The sequence below is a fragment of the Falco naumanni genome, chromosome 5 (assembly GCF_017639655.2).
Source record: "Falco naumanni isolate bFalNau1 chromosome 5, bFalNau1.pat, whole genome shotgun sequence".
Classification (NCBI taxonomy): Eukaryota; Metazoa; Chordata; class Aves; order Falconiformes; family Falconidae; genus Falco; species Falco naumanni.
Window position 1 is genome coordinate 27,966,427 of NC_054058.1, and position 17,324 is coordinate 27,983,750.

Genomic DNA, 17,324 nt, shown 5'->3' on the forward strand with positions numbered 1-17,324 from the left:
ATTGTATGTGGGTTTCTTTTTTAATCACAGATTCCCTGCAGCATTGCCTGCTGCGTGATGCTTTAAGGGTAATGGTGAGACTCGAGGAGATTCTTAACCAATTGTTAATCACCAGCCGGTGTTTTGTATGCTTGGAGGAACTGAGCTCAGCTAAAACTAAGCTGAGGGTAACTTCCCCAATCAGTCACAGTTTGATGATTTTCCTCTAAAAATGTGGTATGTATGGCTTGATGCTGCTAAGAATTGCGCTGCATCAATAGTTCTGGCAAGTGAAATTGCCTGTTCAGAAAGCAAGGGGCACCCAGCTGCAGCAGGAGAAAGACGGTGGCTGCAGTGACCTCTGAAACAATGACAGCAAAGGAGTGGGATGCAGAACTTCCAAGGACAAAGTAAAGCCCTTCTACCCCACCCTCCAAGGGAAAGCACCACAGACCTTCTTCATTCAGGCACAGAAACCAAATTTTGTGAGAAAGAACTGCTTCATCATCTGCTGTGACTGAGGCGGGGCTTAGATAATGTGGCTGATGCTGGAACCGTGCTTCGCCTGGGAGAGCTGTTCTGTTACAGCACTGCGTGGAGACTGTGTGCGCAACAGGACTGACAAAAAAACCTGGCCAGGTGAAAAACCAACCTCTCATTCCAATGTCCTTTTCTTGTGACAGTGAATGGTGGTGGGCAGCAAAGACAATCCTTGGGATAAAAGCACCAGAGTAGAGCTTTTTCCTTCACTGCCAACTTCTTCTGCTACTTTAACCTCTTCAGCCCCAAACCAAAGCTTTTCTGAAAATCAGCACCAGCCACAAACGTAGTGCAGGCCAGCGTGTTCCGATTTTCATGGTACACTGCCTTCCCCAACCTCTAAACAGCCTTTTATAAAAGGCCTTGAAAAGGAGGCACCAAAGCCATCTGTCACACTTCCATTTTCAGTTCAGTAAAGCTGGAACTATTACTTCCATCGCTAGCAGTTCCTGCAGAGGAGAAGCTGTTGGTTGCTCTCGTATGGATGCATGGTACTCCAGATATAAGGTCTCTTTCCTAGTAGAAAGCTAGTGTAATACAAATGACTATACCATTTACAAAGCCAGCTCTGCACGGTAATTTTCTTATCTGCACTAGGTCATTCACCGCCACGTTCCCTGGATGGCCAGCACAGCCACGGAGTCCCCAGACTGGAAGAAATCAGGTGTTTTCTTTTCCATGTCTACTCAAAGTAGCAAAGGTTAATTCTGTTCCCCTGGCTGGGTGCTGCTTCTGCACTGGTGGACAATGTCGACTGTTCACACAGGCAAAACAGCAGCTTCTGAACTGCTGGAGGCAGCTCCTGAGGTGACACAGAGTAAGGGAAGGAGCAGAGGCCAGCAGAGGACCCAACCCCTAAAAGCCAAAGCAGAAAAATCTCTTTTAGGAGATTACTTCAGTTTAAGCAACTAGCTGCCCAGCATCAAGTCAGTGCAGGGAAAGGCCTTGCCTTGCAGGGGGGCTATTTGGCCCATACGAATCAAGCTCCAGCACGCTCTAGCAGACAGGTATCACCAGGCTGAAGCTAGTGCCTCCTTGAGCATCAGCCTCCCTGGATCCCACTTTTAGAGAGAGACAATTCAATATTAATGGGGCTGTATCACACAGTTGCACTCAAGTGCCATTATCCTTATAAAACACCACCAGCCTTTGCCTAATTTCCACCCGTTGACAGACACAATTCTCTAATTTCAAAAAAAGAGAAGGGGTTGCCAGCTTCAGTAAAAACCCACACTGCTGCTTGTAACCCCTCTGTCTAGCAATGTGCTGAAGTACTGGTAGTTCTGCTGTGTGAAGATGGACACATTGTGCGCAGCGCCACACTTGGGAAAGCCAAGGGACCAGAACTTTTCCAACCATTAGGAAAGCAAACAAGTTGCACTTGCTTTTTCTACAGAAAATATTTATTTGCAGGAAATGAAAAGCATAACATACTTTGCTACATACATGTTTAGGCTACAAAAGCAGGTAGTCTGCTCTCCCATAGAACCAAGCAGACGATTTAAAAAGGAAAAATAGCAATTTCTTTCCGCCCAATGGACATGTTTGCAGTGTGAAAATCAGGTGGGACCGTATCCAGATGACAGAGCTTGTACAAAAATAGAGAGGCCACTGAACACACATACACAGAGTTAAATAGACTTGTGGCAAAAGAACAGAGATACCTGCAGTCAGAAGATGCTCCAATGGAGTTTACCAAGGAGTTTAGGGGGTGTGTGCTTTTTGCAGTAGTATCACTGTTCTTTTAATCTTAGATTGTTTTAAATCTTTGCACAAACCCATACTGTATCCGCATGAACAGAAGGAAAGGGAAATAACAGCTGGAAAGCCTTAAGGGTGTCACACGAAGAGTAACTTGGAGTCACAAGCTATTGTTTTGCATGGCCCAGGGCAATGGCTTTGGCCCTGGATATGTATTTCTCTTCAGAAGGGTAACATCAAGTAATAAGACCAGCAAATCTCAGGGAAACTGTGATGTACTTGCATCACGGCATGGCCCTCTGAAAGCAAACTGCTTCCCCTTGCTGGCATCTTGCTGTGCCCGCATGGTGGTCAGGGCAGTAGTGCTCCCTCCCAGGAGGGGGTAATCTTCAGGTACTCTCCCAGAAGACCAGCCCAATAAAATTACTTTCCTTGAGCCATCAGCTCCCAGGGGCCACTTTTTAAGGCTAATTTACACCATTAAAACAAAACAAACAAAAAAAAGCATTCAAAGCCATAACTCTGCAGAACAAAAATGACACCAGAAGATACAATCAAACCTAAAGTAATTATTTTTTTTGTACCAAACAGAGCTGTCCTACAGAAAGGCCAGACAGTCTATGCATACACGCAAAATGACAGTGCAACAACTTTGAGTCTACAATTACTAATAGCACACACTTCAGACAGCAATTCACATGACTGTTTCATGAGTGCTCGGTGAGATGGAATGTGAACAGGTTTCAGACAGAAACACCTGGACTTTCTGTTGCACCAAGTGGAATGTGTCCTGTGTTTTCAGGTAGATGCCTTTACTTAGTGATGCCTACTGCATTAAGAAAACAACTCTGCCTTTTTGGTTTTTTAAAGTTACTCACCATGCACACATGCACAGATACACACACACTCGCACTCGTTGCTAACTGTACAAATGAAAAAAGCAAGACACTGTTACATCAGCACCACTGAATTAAGATCTGATATGGCAAAGTCAGATACGAGCAGAGTTCTGTTAAAAGAAACTGATTACCTGCCTCTGCTTCCCCCTCTCTCCCTTCCACTCCCTTAATTATGGGCTACGAAAGTTCAAAACGATTTTTTCCTGCTGGTTGGAAGGGAAAATGGCATATACCATAAAGGTCAGGTATGCATAAATAGGACTGTTTAGTATTAAAGAGCAAGGGGAAGACTAAAGCTAAAACAAGGGGGGAACTAATGAAAAAGACTATCACTGCTGATTTATGGAATCAGGAACTAGAATGTTCCCTGTGACATCAGGATTCCCTTCACCTGCCATTTCTTTTCTGTAAAATAGATCTACAAATCCAGGTTGCTTGTGTTTTCTTCTCACTTATTCAGTTCCAACTCTTGGAGAAAGATTAAGGATACTGGCTTCAGGGCAGAGAAGAGAATACTGCTAATAAAGAATATCCAACCTCCATTTCAGCATCACAAACGAGGGTTGCCTGCAAGATGCAATTTTTCCTATGTAGGAAGTGCATTCATATATATATATACACCTTGGCAAAGCAGGAAAAGGCCAGACCTGAAAACCACAAAAACAAATAGCAATTTCCCTCACAATCCTGGAGTCTCCAATGGATGTTGATCACCTAAGCAATGTGGTACTAACTGGGATCACAACCTCAACATATCCCTGAATGCCCACTGTCATTCTCTTGGCCACAAGAAAGCTACAATGTCCTGGCTCATTGACTGAATCCTTTCATCTTATTTGTAAAGGCCTTAACACATAAGCCAGTTCATTCATCTTTGCAACCCCCCAAAGTTGTTTATCCTTAACGCTATAGTGAAAAGCAGCAACACATCATAGCACTACACTTCTATAGGCTAGTAGAACTTCTGTTGTTACAGATTACTGACCTACCGTTTCACCTTCAGAATACATAATGTTCCCCTTCTAATTAGTGACTTGAGAAAGAAGTATTTTAGTCACCAGGAGTATAAAAATACTCTGTATACCTCTGTTCTTAGCTGCGTGGGTTTTGTACAATGGCCTCTTGGCATTAGCTAGAATCTAGAGCCCAAATACTCAGTGGAAATCCCTCCCAACGTAGCAATTAGTATCGTTCATTTACTTGACCTACATTCTAAATGCGTCTAGACAGAATTCACCACTGATAGTTTGGGGGATGGGAGCAGAGAGGTGGGTTGGTTTCTTTAGCAGGAAAAAAAAAAAAAAAAAGAAGAAGAAGAAAAGTTTTTAGATTAATTTTCAGCTCTATATTAGAAAAATCAAGAATACACTGAGATACACTGTTACACAGAGAGATATGGCAGAGGTCCCCTGCCAGTATAAACCAGACCTGCAGCCTCCAAAAGTTGTGTAACGACAAGCGGGCTGTGTCGTAGCAGCTGGGATCTGGCCTAAGAACCTCAGCCCAGCCTAATCCATTATTAGTCTGTGCTGCTGAAAAATATTGAATGGTACGGATGAAATAAGCGAAATGCAGCAAAGAACTATAAATAGCCTGGGGAAAAAAACTCAACAATACCTACACACTGACAAGGTTAGAACTGTCACATGCCCTCTGCTGATGCTTTTAAAATATATATAAAAAAATAATGCCCTACATTCCTTCATAGCTTATCTCCCTAGAAGCAAAGACCCAACAGATCTAGACATGCTTTAAAGCTACAGGACAAAAGGTAAGTTTATTAGTGTGCATAGAATCACGCTACAAGAAGCACAACATTACAGCTGAAGACTCTAAGGATCACTTAAGTCCTCTAGCGGAAATGGAAATTAAGTAGCACATAAGGCCTTTGCCTACCCTGTCCATACACACACATCCTTCTACAGCACCAAGTCACTGATCACTGGAAAAAGTATACTGGCAGAAGGCTAAGACCTCAAGTAATATAGCTGAGCTAATTAAAAGCACTTTTACTGGCATCTTCCCTGAATACGCATTACTACTCCTTCCCTATGCCCTTAGCACAGAGCACATACAGCTGCCTCTCCACGTGGTCCGCAGTGCATCAACGTTCACCCTCGGGCTGCTGGGGCTGGCAGTGCAATTGCATGTGTCCTGCCTCCTCCGTCCCCCTGCTAGATACGTAACATGGGCATAAACCACCTCTGGAGATGGTGAGGTCTTTGTCACATAACAGCCTGTGGGTAGATAATGACAGGAGATTCTTTGGCCCCTAGTATCTAGCAGATAAATCTGTTGTATTAAGGCCCCTGAAGAAAAATTATCACAAAAATACCAAAGTAAAGCAAAGGTTTTCCTCACTATAAAGAAGTAAGATTTAATATAATAAATCCCCAAGCAATGTGTGTGCTAGGTCAAGAGATTCCCCGAAAGAATATCTAAAAATAACTTAAAGAATTACACAAATTAAGATTATATATTATCAAACCGTTACAAGAAAATTAGTATGGCCATACTGGCTTGGATGAATTAGTTCAGAGGACTGACCGAGACCGTGGCCAGTTTAAAATGCTCCCGATGAAACCATGACTATCTCCCAATCAGATCTGAACCGACATGCCCAATTTAAGCAAAAAAAAGGGCAAAGCTTTAATGGTGACTAGTGCAGTAGGTTTCAGAGAGAGGGGATTGTCTAGGGTTTGTGAAATCATCTGTCCTTTAAGTACTGAGAAATAATTCAATTTTGGTTTTAATACAGCGAAGTCAGCTGTATCTGCAAGAGGAGGTGTTCCATTTAATGGGCATGAGCTCAGGCAGAGCAGCCTCCTACTCACGCACAGCGCAAACTGCAAAACTAATAGGAGCAGTGCTGGGCTTGGCAGCGTGGGGCCTCTTTTGCAGAAGACTTGAGCATTCAGTTGCCCCCAGAGGTGGCAAACCATGGGTGCTCTGAAAACAAAGACCATTTAAGGAATTTTCTAAGCTATGATCTTGCCCGCTTACACTGACCAGCCATACCGTAATGGAAGGGTCAGTCCCAGCTTTCTCCTGCCACTTTGCTGACCTCATGTGGCTAAGCAATGCAGCCATCCCTTGTGGCACCCACCAGTGCTCGTTATTTACAGGAAGCCTTAAATCGTAAAAAAAAAAACCAAACCAAACTAAAACAAAAAAAAAACAAAAAAACAAAAAAAAAAACCCAAAAAACCAAACCATACAAAGTTGTTGGTGGATACTGGAATGACTCAGAGGACTCAGCAGGATCACTGTGAAGGGAAAGATACTTTAGGGAGGAGACTGACCCATGCCGAGAAGGGAACACTTGCAAAATAGACTATAACAGCATTTCTCCTCTCATTGCCACCAAAGATAAAATAACAAAAAGGCACTTGCATAGAGGAATAGGGCATTACCTAAAAAGTACACCTGTACACCAAAACTCATCACTAGCTCACGGAGTCAGACTCACGTTTCACTTCCACTAATGTGAAACACCTTCTTAAAATGGTACAGTGGGGACTGATCCACAGCCCCTTGTAATTCACTGAATTCCTTCCATTCATTTCACTGAGTTTTGAGTCAGTCCTGAAGGCTGCAAATAGGATACTGAAGGAAGAAAGTCCAAGAACGAAGAACAAGAAAGGAGCTGGTGTGGCAGCTGCTGTAATAAAATACAAATCCAGTATTTTACAAAATAGAATACTTGCAGGAAATATCTACTGTACATGGTAAAAAATTACTTGTAAGGCTAGGTTAGTTTTTCCCTTATTTGTCATTAGAAAAAAAAAAAAAAGAAGAAAAAAGAGCTTCAAAGTTCCTTATAATTTTTTTAAATTGACTTCTGGTAAACTGTAAAGTAGCTATGCTAGCCTGCTAAATTAGAATTTTCACATTAAATCCATCCTCAATGGAGTCCGAGCGCCCTTCTGTAGTAACCAGACAAAACTCTGCTCAAATCCTGGGGTAGGTTCAACTGTGCCACTGCAAGAAGCACAGCTCAGGCAAAGGCATGACCAGGGCACTGAGAGAGGGAGAACCCTTAAAGGCAACAGCTGCCTGGGACAAGGAGGAAACAAAGCAGGGAGAAGAGTACTAGACCAGGATCAGACCTGAATACTGCTCTTGGCTTTTCCACTGAACTTGGGCCAGTCTTTTCACCTCCCTGTGTACCCATCTCATTCCTCTTTTGCCTTGTTTCCTGCCTAAACACTCAACTCCTCAGGCCAGAGGCTCTCTTGCCATACAGTTAAGACAGTATCTACCACCGCCAGCCCTGAACTGTGCCTAGCTGGAGCACGCCTTTTCTGCTAAGCGGTTGGTCCAAGATCACATCTCTGGAAAAGGAGGTAAGAGGAAGATAAGACACATGGCTTTATTTTAGGGCAACTCAAGTTTAGGGGGCGGGAACGGGTGATATTTTGTGTCTCATATCAGAGTTCGCCCAGACCACTTGCAGGGTTAGGGAAGCTCAGTTCTCTTCATTGCAACTGCCTGAACAAAATTTTGCAAAGCTAATAAATACTATTTACAATAGTAACAGGAAGATGGCAAGGAAAGGAAAATACAGGACAATCTGAGACCAGGTCTACGTAAGAAATTCCATCAATGCATCTAGAAGCTAATAAATTAAAACCATATGGTCCTCTCAGGAGGCACTTCTGATTTAAGCCTTACATTGATTTAGTTTATTGGGAAGGAACTGTTTTAAGCTAAATAGATTAGCCTTAAGCAGACTAAAGGACATCCATCCAAAACATTGCATAAATTTAACAAAACCTGCTTTCTAAACAGATTTAGAAAAACTAGTGTAATTCTCCCACACAAAGTGTGACAAGACAGCAACTGATCTTTGCTTGAATTCCACAAGGGTGGAAGCAGTAGGGAAGCCTACTGGGACTGCTTTCAACCCAGAGAAATTTACCCCACGAAATGATAAGGAGGCTGGAGGGGAGAAGAGAAAGAGCTAGGGGAGGACAATTCAGCATCGTCATTGCCCACCCCTCTCCTGCCCATGTTAACTCAGCAGTATCCGGGCCCTTTCTTGTCCCTTCAGAAGCAGGCTATATACGTGCTTCTCAATACCCCCCAAAAGGCTCAGGTGCTGTAGACCAATAGGCATGGAGCTGTGGATAGATTCAGAGCCGCACCATGCTGCACCTCCTCTTTCTCTCAATTATCTCCTCCTAAGAAACCTATCATCCCACATGTTCCCATTGGTTTTGCGTATTCATTCTTCTACAGAAAGAATCTTTGTGTTCAGATTAGGATATGTGCATGCACGCACGCACACACACACCAGTCACCGGCACACTGCTGGCATCATCTGCCATCATAATTCAATCCTGCCCTTGCAGTATTAGACAGGAAAGGAATAAAAGCAAAGACAGGGACTGTGTGTGAAGTGAGGAAGGGAGTTACAAAGACAAGAGATCCCATCTGCAGTCACAGCCTCACCAGTCGATGCAGAAGTTGAACTCCTCTCTTTTGTGCTTTGGTTCACTGAGGATGACTAGTCAGGGGGGACTTTGGTTGACAATATGTGGGAAAGAGGGAAGTCAAGAAAAAAGGTCTTATTTATTTTTAAGAGGTGGCATTGACTCTTCTATCTATTTCAATTATCTTCAGTGTTTCATTTCCTTCTAGTTCAGAGCTGACTCTGTAGGGAACAAAAAAACCAAAACAATAAAGGTTAACACTAACAGTTAGTCATTTTTAAAAGCACCTATCAAAGCATCACCTTGAACTGGCTAATGCTAAGACGACACTTAGCATTTATCAGGTACTTGTTAGTTGGAGGATGGCAACACACTAAATTAGTCATCTCTTTGGCTCTAGGTATAACTTTGACACCATGCTCAGAAGGCATGCTTGGGGTGACGTGGCTCATCCTAGACATCAGAATAGCATGCTTCCAAACAAAATTCCTCTCTCCACTGGTTGGTGTGCTTGCTACTGCTTGTTAGCAGAGACCAAGATCTGGGCCAACAGGACAGTGGCAGGACAAGAATAGGTACAGTGGAAAGAAAACTGCACACACATATTAAAACCAGTAAATCTCTCCCTTTTCAGAGGTCCCAAAAACTTACACTTATGCTTAACAAAAAAAAAAAAAAAATCACTAAGGAATGCTGTGTTAAGTAGTTCAGATAACTTTACAGGTCTGTCTCTTACGACAGAGTCCGGCAAACTTTCCACAGTAATGCTTTAGGAAGATCACTGCTGCAAGATGCTGCAGCTCTTTACACCCTAACCTCATAGAAAGCCCAGTGAGTCACAGCCTCACACTTCCACGCAACTGGCAAAAGCTTATTCCTTCAGAAGACACAGAAGTTAGTGCTTAAAGAAGTGGGCAGGCACAACTAACAGGCTTACAGGGGTTACGTTTTTGGCAGAAGCACTGAGGAGTTCAGTAGCTGTATTACTACAATATTGTTGCAACCACTTCTCCAGAGTAACAACAACTTTGCCTGTAGGCTCTCCAGACAGAGACCAAGCTCTTCATGTTTCACAGTTCCCAGCGTAGCTGAGCCTCTAGTCTTACTGCTGGCCCACAGGCACAAATGACAGTGACACCTGTATGACAAGCAGCCCAACCTGCACTCACCTGTGCTGCTGCAGGCCCAGCAGCACCGATTTCTCTAGCCTCGTCTCGTTGGCTATTGTGAACTGCATGATATCATCCTGCTGTGTCCCTGGCATGGCTTCCAGGGACAGCGCTGCGTACTTGGAAGTGTCTGCTTGCCTGTCATTGCGATCTGCAAAGGAGATCGGGCTTGACGACTCCTCCAGCTGGTGAGGCTCTTCATAAATTAGCAGACTCCTTGACCTCACTGCATACAAAGACAAGGCAAAAAGACACGAGAAACAGGCAGCTCAGAGAACAGCCGTGGTCATTTTAGGAAATGGAAACTGTCAGAGCAGAACTAAAGGTGCAGAGGTCTTTTCTCTTGATAGTGATTAATTGGTAATTTGATAGCTGAGGAAAGATACCACAGTGGTGGTTCAGGCAGCGATCAAAAAGCTCTGAATTATTCACAAAACAAGAACAAAGTGAAACAATCCCTTCCATAATATACATTGAAAGCAACTGGTTCACGACGAGTATGTAATGCTAACAGTTTCCCACTCAGTCCTTGGACTCTTTGTTGACACTGGCAAAGGAAACACCAGCTGATATCAGTTGGTTATTTTAACAGTACGAATGTTTGCTACCAAGTAGAAATACTGCTACTTTTTACAGACCACTAGCTTTAATTCCACAAATAGAAACAAAACTGATTTAAACAGAAGCAGACTAGTGAGGAAAAGGCTTTGCTTGTGTTTATGGAGCCTGCTACCATCAGCATACCTTGCCAAACCATCCTCCTTTGAAAAACACAGGTGTATCAAGGAATGGCTGGCTAAGGAGCAGAGGTGCTTGAGGAGGGGATTAGGGATGCGGGTGGAAGACAAGTGCCGAAGCACAACCAAGGAAGGAGCAAGACTAGGACAGTTGTCACTTACCAACGGAGTCTGTGTAGGACTCTGATGAGGAATGCTGCCTGGGCAACACCATCTTTGTAGCAGAAGGATACGGCCCGTAGCTCTGAGAGAAGCTGCCAAAAACTACTGCAAAACACAGCACCACCATCTGGCAAAGGGAAGATGCCAAACAGGTAAGTGCAGTAGCTCTTGACCCACATGCACACATCAAAACTAAGAATCAACACAACGCAGATCTAATATTTTTTTCAAAACAAGTAATTTGAGGCTATTTTCATCACTACGTACAGCGCCTCTTAGCAAAGGCATATATGCAATAACAATTCAGTGCTTCAAAGGGCAATTTTCAACACCGGAGTTTGTTTTCAACGTCTGCCACCATTTCGGCCTGTCATCTTGCTTCCAGAACTGAAAAGCAGACACAGCCGCCACGTGTGTGTTAGAGATATTCTCAGGAATTTCTAAGGCTATTTCTGCTCCTGGCCCCAATCTTGCTTCAAAGTGCAGAGAGGGTAGCAGACTAGGAGAACAGCTTAAGTCTTGAAAATAATTTCCATCAATTTATAGCACTAGTATAGAGGGAACTTGCTGGATAAGTGTAAGGAGGGAAAAGGGAAAAGTTTCATTCTAACTGTTTATTTATCCTGACTACTATTACTGAAATAGGACAGAGTTAGATTTACAGCCTTATGTAAAATATGACTTTTTATTTGGATAAGCAAGTTTATTTTTACTGGTATCAAAAGAACTGCGCATCAAAGGTCACCCTCGTTTTCATTTTACAATCCTAGACATTATTTCTCACATACAATATTGTAGGAAATAATAAAACAGGTCACTCAGAGGAGCAGTGCTGCTTTTATCACCACAGCACCCAATCAAAAGGACAGGGCCGGTCTCCTCCAGAATTTAATGCCTTCCCACCACCATTAATCTTCGTCAGCCAGGAGTCTCACCTACCCCAGAATTAATTCCCAAATTATGAAGAGAAGATTCCCAAGCTGAGAATTTGCAAGTGAGGGGCTTTGCAGAACTGCCTTTGAGCAGTGGAAAGAGATTCTCATTCCCCTGTAATTCCTCACATTAGGGACACTCACCATAAGACAGGTCCCTGTCTGTGTGCTAGCTGCCTTACACGAACGGGACACTTTCCCAGCGACCATGGCTTGGAGCCTCTGCAACTGCTGCAGAAGTGTTCTGGAAAGCAAAGATAACAGACAAGCATCACACACACCAATCTGCTTGCTGGTTAAATAGTTTTTTGCTTCAAATTCCACACCTGGCAGTAACACAGCATTTAATATAAAGTACAGATAGTTAAAAGTCTTCTCCTTGAAGTTCAATGCGAGGAGTGTTTTCCATTTTACAAAGTTTTTACATGTATTAACACTAGAACTTTCAAAAAGCTCTTTTGTCTTTCCCTCAGGTGGCGTCCTGAAAAATGATTTCTTTAGTACTTTCAGAAAGCTCTTGTAAGTAAAAATTGTTTTCAGTGTTTCTAGAAGAAATTATTCTGGTAAGCTTACAAACAACTGAAACTGATCTACATGCAAGTGACTAGATGCATATCAACCTGATTCTGTGTCATGAATTCAGCAGGAGTTTCACCATTCCTTGAAGAGGTGCAGAAGCAAGTTTGTAACTGCTCAAAGTAGTGGTAGAGGTACAGCTACCTCCTTTTTCTGAAAACGTGCTGTACAGCGGTTTGGACCACATGCTGGACCATTTTCAAAGAGAAGGTCTTAAAGCCAGATACAGGCACAGACTCCACTTCTCAAATTCATTTATTAAATAAAACATTTGACTGCTATTTGCTAAATCCTCCAGGAGCTGAGAAAAATCACAGATGCTTCAAGTGACTACTCTGACTGTGTATTCCAGAGGTCCCAACCACAATCACAATTCTCTTGTGGTCGAATTCAACACTCCCCGACCAGGATGATACTCATCTGTCTTTCTGGCTGATTTTCTTCTACAGTATCATCAATTATGACTGTCAGGATACTAGTAATTTAAATGGGAAATGACATCAAAGTATGATTGATATAGGATTTTCACAGAAGTTTTCATTTTGTTTTCATTAAAGCTTTTTAACAGACGAGGAGTAACACAAATGTCTGTCGTCCTCAACACAAATATAGTACAATTTTGTATCAAGATGTTAAATTTGCTGTTTGTTTCCAATGTTACTTTTCAATTCTCCTGTAAGTCTCTCAATCTACTGCGGAGGATAACCCCCACAAAACTTGAGGCAACAGCTTTGGAGGCTCTGACATCAAAAGCTAAAGCAAGAAGCAAGGTCAGGATGTCAGAGAAACTAGAAGGATTATTTTAAGATCAAGTTGGCTAAAAGCTATTGTAGGACAGACCCAGAGGTGCCTTCACAGCTCAATATACACTGGTCTGCCTATTATTATAGATTTTTTTAATTATCAATGCTCATTGCTAATTAGGGTTTAATGATTCCAAGGACTTCAGGAATGCTTTCTGAAATGAGCACAAGGCATGCTCACAGCAGGTATATCTGGGCCAGCAGATCCTTCTCAACTTATTAAGGAAGGATGTCTTGCATACTCTTGAGAGCATGGTTTATCCTGCAACTCAGTATTTAAAAAAAGAAAGTGATTAGTCTAATTCAGTCCTTTACTCACTATTAGAGACATCACAGGCAAATTAAGATATTAGAACACTGTCCATCACGTAAATGAGACCATCCTAATTCCCTGGGAAATTCTGCATCTTTCCCCAGTTCCTCCTCACATCCACTACATGGCACAGGGTTCACAAAGACTTGTGTATGTGGTATATATAATTTTCCAGTATAGAAATTACTGCTTATAATATTCCCACCATATGACACCAGCTATGTTATACAGCAATGCCTTATTAACCTTGTGGTTTCTGTGCTGTTATAGACTAAATCTTTCCTGTTTGGGGCCTGAGTTACTGGGCTCGACACAGAACAGCTCTGCAGAGGGAGGAGGAAGGAGCTCTCCTCCTCCCCAGCTCCGGGGCTGGCAGCAGCAGCAGCCTTGAAATGCTGATCACTCTTTGCCACTTTTGTGGAGGCGTCAGTGAGAAAACAGCTAATGGCTGGTGGGGAAATCAACAGAAAAGAGGCAATTCTCATTTTGCTCATCTCTGCCTTTTTGTGTCGAATTTATAAAACCTGCTGGGCAGAGTAGTCTCAAAGAGCTGATTCCAAAACACTCTCTTTTTGGAAAGTATAGTTAGGCACGTACCCTGAGGTCTCCTATATACAGAGGAAGATTCATCCCCCATCTTATTTACCAACTGCCTTCATAGAAAACCTCTTTCTCCCCCCAGTAATTTGTATGTTTGAGCAGAGCTACTGTCTTTTCAACAGACAAGGACTCAGTGTTGGGAGTCATGAGGCTACAGGTGCATTTTCAAACTAAGAGCAAAAGCCGAGGCGAGGGCAAGAAACAAGCTTGTTCAGAGATGATACCAGCTTACTCTGCTACTGCCAAAATAGGGCACTCCTTGGTGCTCTTATTCTCTATTTGAACCTGGCATGGCAGAAGACTGGATTCTGAGGTCAAAAGATCTGTTTTCCCACGCAAAAGCTGCCTTCGTTGCTACTGGATGGCTGCAGGCGTAATCTGGACTAAGAGGGAAAAGGAGCAGCTCTCTGCTCAGCAGGACAGGTACTTCAGTCAAACTAAGATGCTCCCTCTACATAGCAGCAGGAAGGCCACAAATGCTTTTAGTGAAACACACAGCCTATGGCTAAGTCCTAACAGGAGGAAATGCAATCCCAAGGCAGCGTGCATAAAGGGGTTTGCACCCACAGGGATTATTTTCACTGTGTCTGACACATTTCCCAGTGATATTCAATTAGAGGGTCACCTCCGTAGGAGGTGTGAACGTGCTTTCACGCTTTTCTCTGCCAATGGAAGCACCTCATAGGAAAGCTGCAAAGTGACTGAAGACTCCTGCTCTCCCTTCCACACACTGCCAGCAAATTCACTCCGCCTATGATGTCTTGTTTTCGTATGCACATTCACATATTCATCTTTAGAAGAGCCCCTTCCGTGACCAAAGTAAGGAACAAGTCAAGGCTTTCCCTCTGCTTCCAGTGACACTTTGATTAAGGAGAGAAAATTTGTCACTCCAGGATCTAGCTACCTGGAAGGCTCCCTCACTTCAGTGTTTAAGTTTAAAATCCAATATAAATTTAAACAAAAAAAGACAGTTTCTAGGGGACACCAAACACTGTTTATTTTGATCAAGACTTTTCAGAGACTTTATCTACTTTGTAAGAAACAACACCTGATTTTGATAAGGACAGAGAAAAATTATCCTGTCTTCCAACTCTACACACAGATGCCTTCTCTGCCTGTCTTATTTGTAGGAAAGAGAGCAAATCTCAAAGTAAGGTTTTTGCTGAAAGACCAAAATACCCCAAAGCAGAAAAAAGTCCACAATCTTTCCTCATTTGAATTGCAAAGAAAAAAATCGAACAATTTTTCATCAAAGATGTTTCAGCATTAAAAACACTGTCCTGCTGCTTTGAAAAGAAGGAGTCACTCCCGGGCTGCCATGCTTTGTCATCTGTTATAAGGGTGGCCTGAAATGAAGTGCAAGATATCTCATTGCTTAAATCCAGGTCCTTCACTCCTTGAAAATGACTTGGTAAATTACTTCACCAGCCTCAATAACCGAAAAGTCAAGCAAATCAGTGAAGTCTGGCAGCTTTGGTGCTAATAAACCCTTGGTGGGTAAGACTGATACACAATTTGATCTTTAGATGACTGGGAGTCATAATAATAGGTTGAGCAGGAACATGAGAAATGGAAGAACATCCCAGTTGTATTTATAAATACTTTAAGGTGCCTGTCAGAGTGGAGTTCTACACAACCTGCTAGTCATTACTCCAATGCAGCAACTCTAGCAGTTACTTGCATGTACTGTCCATGTGTAACACTCTCAACAATACGCCAATTGGATCCTATGTCTGTCATTTACCCAGGGAAAGTGATTGTCAATATGTTTATAAATACAGACTCAACAGAAGTGAAAAGCAAAAGTACTTCTCTTATGTCACACACAGCACCAGATGTTTCACTACTGTCTTTAAGCCCAAATAGCTATGACTCTCAGCTAGACAATGCTGGTGTCAGAAAGCACATTCAGTCCCCTAGATCACTGGCAGTTTCTCCCTTGGGTCCCAGGGACAAAACGTGAGTGGATCAAGCCTTCTTGGTGACTGGGACAAGTCAGTTCAACTCTTGGTGCCAGCTTCTTCTCACACCCTTTGCTTTCTAAGACAGCAGTGTCGTGCCCCACATGTTCAGATGCTACTCGAACCAATGACAGCCTGGCTCACTTGTGGCTACAAGACGTAACAGGTATGCATGTAATAATGTGCTTCCTTAGTTTTGAGAAAACTGCCTAGAAAGGAACTTGGACGGCTTTCTTTTAAGGGATTGAGTCACATAAATTAGGAGAGGAAACATATGCTAGTGTTCTAATACCAAAGCTGCCGAAAATGCTGCAGTCACCCACTCAGAATAATAAGAATTAAAAACTCCTCTGCACCTCAGTCCCCAGCTTCCTGCCTTGTCTTTTAAGATGCATGAATGTCAAGGGAGATGCTTCTGGATGCAAATTTTTTGACCACACTTGCAACTTTTACATGACGTCTTTTCAGATCCAGAATTTCAAGCTAAGATAGGCTCTCAGGGAAGATTCTTCTAAATTTTTTCATGCTGCTGAAAATAATGTAGGAACATTTTAAGAGAAGATATTTTAGTGTTTCCATGGTTTGGAGCCAGATTTTGTAATGCAAGCAGGGTTCTCCTGAAGTCTTAGGTATGTACCTGTGCAAATGTGTTCTATATATAGAATGACATGCCTTAAAAAACTGATTGCACATACTGAAAGGAAACTGCTGTTCAATAGTTGTATGCTTTGGAAATTGCCCTTCAGTTCCTCTCAACTCCAGCCAGACTATAAAATCAAGATGCTGACTGAGAGTACATAGATACGTGTGAACTTTTAGGTAAGCAACTATAGCCCAGTTTTCCAACAAGGTAAAAAACCAACTTTGTCTTCATCTACACTTGAATGCATTAACATTTCCTCATGTAATCACAGCTCTTATTTTCCTGTTACCATTCTTCCACTCTTACAGTTTTTCACAGCAAAAGAACAGCTCTAATGTTTGCAGATCTACTTTTAGATAATACCTTCAACAACATCATTTTTTACTGCATCAAACACTCAAAGTTGCAGCTGAAGTCCACCGGGGCTCTGCTTTGGGCATGTTAAATAAGATGCACATGTGTATGACTGTATGCTAGGTGCTTTGAGAAATAAAGTCCTAACATATAAATTTGGGCACCCAAGAATAAACTGACACTGCATAATTTTGACCATCACTGCTCCGAACTTTGATTCTTGACTGTACATAGGAGATGGAAGTACCAGCTATAGGATGCTGTGAAGACAAGTTCTGAAATATTTGAACAGTCTCTGGATGCCACATCAAGGTTCTGTGCAAATACTAATGAGGAAACCAGACATTTTGAATTCATCATAGGAAATGGATAATATATATTAAACAAGGGCCTGGAACCATTCTCTGAATTACATAGTTGCACAATTATACACTAAATAAGAAAAGCGGCTCTTTGAGGTTGTTATATAATTCAGGCTTGATGAATTTACAAATCTCTCAGTACTTCAATTTGAAGCTTC

At 42.4% G+C, this 17,324-nt stretch overlaps 1 protein-coding gene across 2 annotated transcripts in view; it reads right to left on the reverse strand.

Annotated features, from left to right (window-relative positions):
• Positions 1 to 1,904: 1,904 nt before the first annotated feature.
• CREB3L2 (cAMP responsive element binding protein 3 like 2) overlaps positions 1,905 to 17,324 on the reverse strand; it is an 85,555-nt gene continuing 70,135 nt past the window's right edge. For both annotated transcript variants that reach the window (XM_040594478.1, XM_040594477.1), the window contains exons 9-12: positions 11,699 to 11,798; positions 10,623 to 10,749; positions 9,724 to 9,949; positions 1,905 to 8,775 (exon numbers count right to left, since the gene is read on the reverse strand). In XM_040594478.1, coding sequence (XP_040450412.1) covers positions 8,700 to 8,775; positions 9,724 to 9,949; positions 10,623 to 10,749; positions 11,699 to 11,798 — 529 coding nt within the window. In that variant the 3' untranslated portion in view covers positions 1,905 to 8,699. The remainder of the gene's footprint in view (positions 8,776 to 9,723; positions 9,950 to 10,622; positions 10,750 to 11,698; positions 11,799 to 17,324) is intronic.